The sequence below is a fragment of the Athene cunicularia genome (genome assembly GCF_003259725.1).
Source record: "Athene cunicularia isolate RWA chromosome 1 unlocalized genomic scaffold, athCun1 chr1_part2, whole genome shotgun sequence".
In the NCBI taxonomy this organism is placed as follows: domain Eukaryota; kingdom Metazoa; phylum Chordata; class Aves; order Strigiformes; family Strigidae; genus Athene; species Athene cunicularia.
The window spans coordinates 12899789-12906395 of NW_020799092.1; the positions used below are offsets into that span (position 1 = coordinate 12899789).

Here is a 6607-nt window from a genome sequence, read left to right on the forward strand (position 1 = left end):
AAAAAAAAAAAAAAAAAAAAAAAAAAAAAAAAAAAAAAAAAAAAAAGGTAAGAAAAGAAGAAAAGCAATCCCAGCAGACAAGCCCATGCCAACGAGCAATGGCACCTCTCCCTCAAGTCACATCCTGACCAAACATCTTCACCACTTCGCAGATGGAGTCAAACTGCATCTTAAGTTGGGCCTTTCCCAAAGATACATGTTTCTCCCCATCCTTCCTCCATTTCTGATCCAGACCTCCTGCCCCATAGGCAATACTGGTTTGTCTCGTTTTAGCTTCACCCACAACCCTCTGTCCCACCCCCACCTGGCCCTTGTCACACCAGCAACTTCAGATCTGCCCACCTGGACAAGTTTCCCCAACACACAGAAGCTGTTCCAACCCTCAGTGACTTCCCCCTCCGTACCCTACTCTAAACAGTAACAGTATCACTAAATGAACTCCAATGTCCCAGTCACTAGGTACGAATAATCCGTCCTTCTCTGAACTTGCCCTCTGCCCACCTGGGGGTCTGCTGGGAAGACGACGCTAACTGCAGAAGCAATAGAAGTCCAAGGCACTAAAATATCCAGCAAGCATACTGGGAGAACAGACAAGTATTCAAGTACATTAATTTATACAATTTTACATTCACATTTATTTATCTAATACAATGAAAATACAAAGGAAAAAGTTAAAGTGTCTCCAATAAGTATAAGGATATAGCTAGCTTTTTTTCCCATTTTTTTCTTTTTAACTTTTTAACCCTCTATATTCCACTCATTTTTAAACTACTGTTGTCCAACAACATTTATATATCACAGTGTTTCCACATCAAAACTGATGGTAAGTACATGTCCGCAGGGAACTTTTAAATTTTTTAAACAATTTAAATTGCTCTAATGCTGCAGTCAAAGCTGTTAATATCTTACTTAAAGCAGTAATGACCTATCAAGCACGGGCTGCACTGCAAGTCCATTCGTGTGCCCCATCATTTCGGAGCCAGATACAATTGACTGGGGAGAGGGAGAGGAGGGGGATTTGGACAGCTTTTCTCCTGGTCTTGGTTCTTCAGGGAGAGATGAGAAGCATGCTAAAGCCTCATGCTAGGATTCAGCTCTCCCACCGCAAACATGTGTGGATTCAGCCTCACACCAGAGAGAAATTTTACAGCAAGACTGCATTAACTGACCCCATGCCTTCTCTTCACAGCTCTTGTTCCGTACAAGAGCAGAACCCCTCGGTCAAAAGCACTGTCCCATTGTAAGGATGCTGATCATCAACCTCCTCCCCCTTGAAAGCGTGTGGGGAAACCCTCTTTACAGGGAGTTGACAGCAATGGTTGGAAAAGAGAAATTCATTCCCAGTCTGGCAAGCTACCAGTTCATTGCAGCACTGGTAGTTGATACAGGGCCCCATCTCCCTCCCCACATCCTGTCCCGAGGTCTAGCCAGCACAGTCGCCAAGCACAGCTAAGTGGTCCGCAGGTTGGAGCCTGGAGGGTTGCTGATCGATTTCTGCAAATTGCTGATGTTGAAGCTTTGCAAAGATGCAGCACCTACGGGCTGGAACTGGCCAAGCGGCGGCTGTGCTGGACCACCTGTCCCACTCCACGGAGCGGCAAAAGATGCTGCTGGATAACCGTACTGCTGCGGAGGGCACATAGCCTTGGTGAAGGGACCTAAAGAGGTAGCTGATGCTGCAGAGATGGGCGTAGCACCCAGGGAAGATGTCATAGAGATACAGAGCTGACCTGGTGCTGAGAATTTTCTTGCCATTCCAGGGCCCTGAAAGAAAACCCAAACCCCAAGAAAAGTTACACAACTGTGTTCAAAAACTCCAGGCTCACCCCTCAGTCTACAAGCTGTTCCCAAGGGATGTTTACAAGACCACACCAGGGCTCTCCTCTTTAGTCACCCCCTTCCCTCCCACAGCAGGCAATATAATCCTGCACAGAAAAGACACAGCTAACAGTTTTCCAGAGCAGCTGTCCAAGCTACATGGCAACTCTACTCTAGCCATGTTTGACACTCTCATGCAAGAGCAACACCACCAGCACTTTCTTACCATAAATGTTCTCATATCACATCTTACCTCATAGTTGCTATGCCCTTTGCCAACTTTCTTGCCAGACAGGTTCATGGCATCTCGGGCCCAGTTATCTACCAGCTTGTGCAGGTCATCTGTGAAAGTCCCTTTCCGGCTTGAGGCGATAGCAGTAGGCTGAGACTGGGGTGCTTGGCTGTTCACTGTAGCCCCGACTGTGTTAGTGCTGCTGGTCCCTACAAATACAAAAAAAACAGGAATCAAAACTTAGGTTAAAGATCATCTTTCTCTAGTAAATTTAATAACTGTGGTAATGGTACATCAAATAGAGAGCCAGTTAAAATGCCATGCAGATTAATTCTAAATTTCAATTCCAGGACACACTGAAGTGGGAACTACAAGGACTCCTACAGGCATTTTCTCAGATTAAGAGCATTTCACAGATATGTTCACTTTTCAAGAAATGCTGCAAGTAGTCATCTTAAGAGGGGAATGGTAGCAGCCTACAGTTCTTTGTAGAGGAAAAATGAGATGAGATTTCAACACTGAATGACAGTACGGTCACATCATTCTCTCATCCTACACCTTTTAATTAGCAGCAACCACTACTGGCACAGGTTAATTCCATCTTGGAGGACAATGCTGGATGCTGAATAAGGAGCAGTACAATCAGCATCACCAGCTGCTCTGTAGCAAATTATCTCCACTTTGTAAAATGAAGAGAAAAATTCACCCAGATTACACAAAAAAAGCCACAGTGACAAACAGCAACTGTTGTTTCCAATAGCTGCCATACTTATGTTCTTGAGGATAACCAGATGGGACTGTCTTCATCCGCCAAACAGCCAGGATCAGCAGGGGAAGTCTGCACTGCATTAAATTTTGCTTTTTGCCTCTGAAAGCATTTTTTTGCCATTATATTCAGATTTCCTATGTCAGAAGAACAAGCATTTCAGATGCAAACAAGTAATACAGCTTAGAGAAGGCAGAAATGAGAGTAGTTCCTCAGACATGCTTTGACAAGTTTTTCTATTTACTGGGTTGATTGCAAGAACACAAAAAACCTTTCACATCAATAACAGGTTTTGGTTCTTCTAGAAAGCTTGCTGAATATTATCCTGTAAAACAAAAAAAAAAATCTAGAAGCTTTGTTTTAAATAGCCTCACTATCTCCCTCACACTTATAAACAAGGAACTCAAACTTTGCTTTTTTTGAAGGTAGATCTCATAACAGAAATCCAAGAAACTGTGTATTATCAAGTATCCTAAATTCCCAGCAGTATTGCAAAGTATCCTCATTTACAGATGTGGACATGGCAGCTAAGCACTAGCGCAGACTTTTTCTGAAGGACATAAGGACAGAACGAATCTAGATTTTTCAAAACCAAACAACAAAATCAGTATCTTGCCACTGCAGTGCTAAACCCAGCACCCCTTGCAAGTGCACAGCCTCACATACTTGGTTCTTAAAGTTCCTCAAACATTTCTACTTGCTCACTCTGAAGACTGCAACCGGGAAATCCAAAATAACATCAGTCTGTGGCAGACATTTCTGAAGCAAACCGATTAGAAGTGGAGCATCAAAAATCCAGCAGTGAAAATCACGTCTCTATTGCAAAGGCCAAATGATGAAGTTGCCGTCTCTTGCCTGACAGCTACTTCATCTGTTCCACTTTCCCCGGCTATCAGCCACATTCCTTGCAACCACCGATGTATCAGAGACCTGGCTACAAACCCCTGCAGGAATGTTTCACATCGAGGAGTGAATTAGGAAGGTGGCATACTTACTATGCAGGACAAATAAGCAAAAGTGTTACTGCCTTTAGTAGTGCTGAGGAGGGAAGGATACGCATCCCTCCCACCGGTCGGGGTGCCCGCAGGTGGGCCAGCAGTTGTTACGGGCAGATGCATGCAACAGTACACACGGAAAGGAAAGAAGGAGGTTCCCTGACCAGGGTATGCAGCTGCAGCACAGATGAACAGTAATCAGAACACACTGTAAAGTGGCAAGGAAAATCTACAGCGAAATAACAAGAACCTTAAGCATGCATCATGTGGAAAGGGCTCAGAATACAATTATTTAATAAAAGCAATGATGTGAAAGGTGAAATTAAAGGCAAATGAGGCAAAAGCAAGAAAGAGGTACTTGGGGAGAACTGCCAAAACCAGTAATAATCACATTCCACCGTGAGGGTTCATGCAGTAATTGACACACTCGCTCCCAGCCTCTTCCTGATGGCCAGTTTCTGCTTTTGATATTTCACATTTCCACTTGAATCAGTAAGCATGCTGGATCCTGGACCTACACTGGAGAGCCTCCTCAGGCCACAGAAGGGGCAGAATTAAGCAAGGTATATACTATAATGCATTCAGCTAAAGATGTGAAAGATCATTTAGGAAAGTTTAAGTGTTTAGAAAAGGACTGGATTGGTCCAGGATGGGAAAGGTGGGGAGTTGCGATAGTGTTGTTTCCAAAAGCAATTTTGTTAGCAAGCTCCTGTTTCAGATCACAGACAGACCAGCCTGCACCATTATAGGTGAGCTATACAATTACTAAAGCTCCCCAGTAACATCAATTAAAAAAAACCCAAAACTTCTCAGGAATTTCACATTTTAGCTCTGATGTAGTCACCACCTGCAGAAACTGCCATCCAGAAGAGTCTGAAAAGGAAGTGCTTCAACTTGTAGCATTCAATGGAAACACCCCACACCCCCCCCACATTCCTGCTCGGTCACAGCAGCCGTCCCCAGTTCTGCTCTGACATGAAGGATCTGAAGTGAAACAGGCTTCTCCCTCTCCAGCCCACTACCTAGAATGCCTCCATTCTGCCCTTTTATTTTCCCCCCCCATAAACCAGCAGTCAAAAGACACCTTTAAAACAGTCTTAAATGACTACACATGGGCTTTTCTAAACCATCTCTTGCTTTGGAAGACACACTGAAGATCTCTGATGGCTTACTCTTACTCTTAAAATGTTGAAGGAGTGTCTGCAATTGGAACCATCACTGAGGTGGCAAGCCCCATCAGATCTGTGAACAAACCAGCTGCTCAGAGGTACAACTCTGGCACATTACAGCGAGCAACTGACCCTGATGCTCAATTCACTCTCGTTAGCCATGAGCAGAGTTCCACAGTGAAGGTGAGGTTCTGCCTGCCTCCACTTGTCTGCAAGAGTAATAACCAGACTATTCAGTATATTAACAACAGAGTACACATTAGGGGGCGTAACACAGACAGAGGCTGTGCTGAAGACAGAGTCAGGGAGGTAAGGCTTCGGTGACCAGAAAAAGCTGATGAATAGCTTTACAATCGGGAATCGGAGATAACAGAAATAAGATAATTACTACAGAGCTGGTTGCAAGGACAGACTTTTTTCACCATCTTCCCTGAAGCACAAAGAGAGAGTAATTTGTTAAAGATAAGAGAAACAGTGAGAAATGTTTAGTATCAGCAAACAGTACATAAAGCTTGGTGAGAAACAGAGAACAGCACAGCAGGGTTTTCGTAGTCACTACTGGGACATTCTAGGAAAAACCCAAAGGCTGGTCTGAGAGTTTAATGACTTGTACTTTCAGAAAGAGAAGAAGAGGCCCAGCCTCCTACATTTATTCTTTAGAATTGCCACACCGTGGTGAAGAATGCCAAGAGACATTACTGTCGCAACTGGTTGTTACCACTGAAGGAAGAGCAAGCACATCTTACATTCTTGTCAGGACGTAGGAGGCATTTTACAACTAAGTTTGACCAGTTTACAACATGAGAATGATTTAGCTGATCAGTCAAGTGCTTTTACTTTGTCACCCTGTTTTCACAAATCCCTGGAATAGTTCAGACATTCCCTGCCAAGCTGTACCACTCTGTTTCTCCAGCTGCACAGTTAAAAGCATCAATTACTGCACTGTTTCCTCAACACTGCTGATTCTAACTCAGCATTTTCTCCAGTTGTCACTCTCCACCACAGTCTGCAATAGCGTTTCAAGGACAAGACTCCAGGGAGCAAGCAACCTGCAATAAGGAAAGTGCCAGCCAAGCTGCACCATGCCAAGTATTACCTGCTTTTACAGGACAGCTACAACACACTTTTCAAAATGAATCTGTTTCCCTTAGCACCAGTCCCATAAGCAAGAGATATACATGCCAAAGTATTCTTATAGCCAGTTGATGGTCAATTTGCAGCAAGCCAAGGCCTTGTAAGTAAATGATCCTCTCATATACCCAGTTCATTGTCAATTCTAGAAACAGAATGGTAGTTCTTTATTATTCCCTACCCCATAAAAAGACATGCCAGACTAAAGATGACTTTTAAAAGTGAGCTTTGGTAAGGATTTAACTTCTTCCAAGAAAGGAGTAGTAAAACTTGAGGCTGCAGATGTCAGTTAGTGCACACCTGCACATTAACATACCTTGCAAAAACATTTAAAAATGCTCAACTTGAAAAATTAAATATCATTAATACTTTATCTCTCTCTCTCTCTCTCTATCTCTCTCTCTCTCTCTCTCTCTCTCTCTCTATCTCTCTCTCTCTATCTCTCTCTCTCTATCTCTCTCTCTCTCTCTCTCTCTCTCTCTCTCTCTCTCTCTCT

At 43.6% G+C, this 6607-nt stretch overlaps 1 protein-coding gene across 1 annotated transcript in view; it reads right to left on the bottom strand.

Moving 5' to 3' along the window:
- Nucleotides 1-36: 36 nt before the first annotated feature.
- The window catches only part of WNK1 (WNK lysine deficient protein kinase 1), a 103829-nt gene continuing 97258 nt past the window's right edge, over nucleotides 37-6607 (bottom strand). Inside the window, exons 28-29 of the mRNA XM_026868680.1 lie at nucleotides 2072-2259; nucleotides 37-1764 (exon numbers count right to left, since the gene is read on the bottom strand). Coding sequence (XP_026724481.1) covers nucleotides 1450-1764; nucleotides 2072-2259 — 503 coding nt within the window. The 3' untranslated portion in view covers nucleotides 37-1449. The remainder of the gene's footprint in view (nucleotides 1765-2071; nucleotides 2260-6607) is intronic.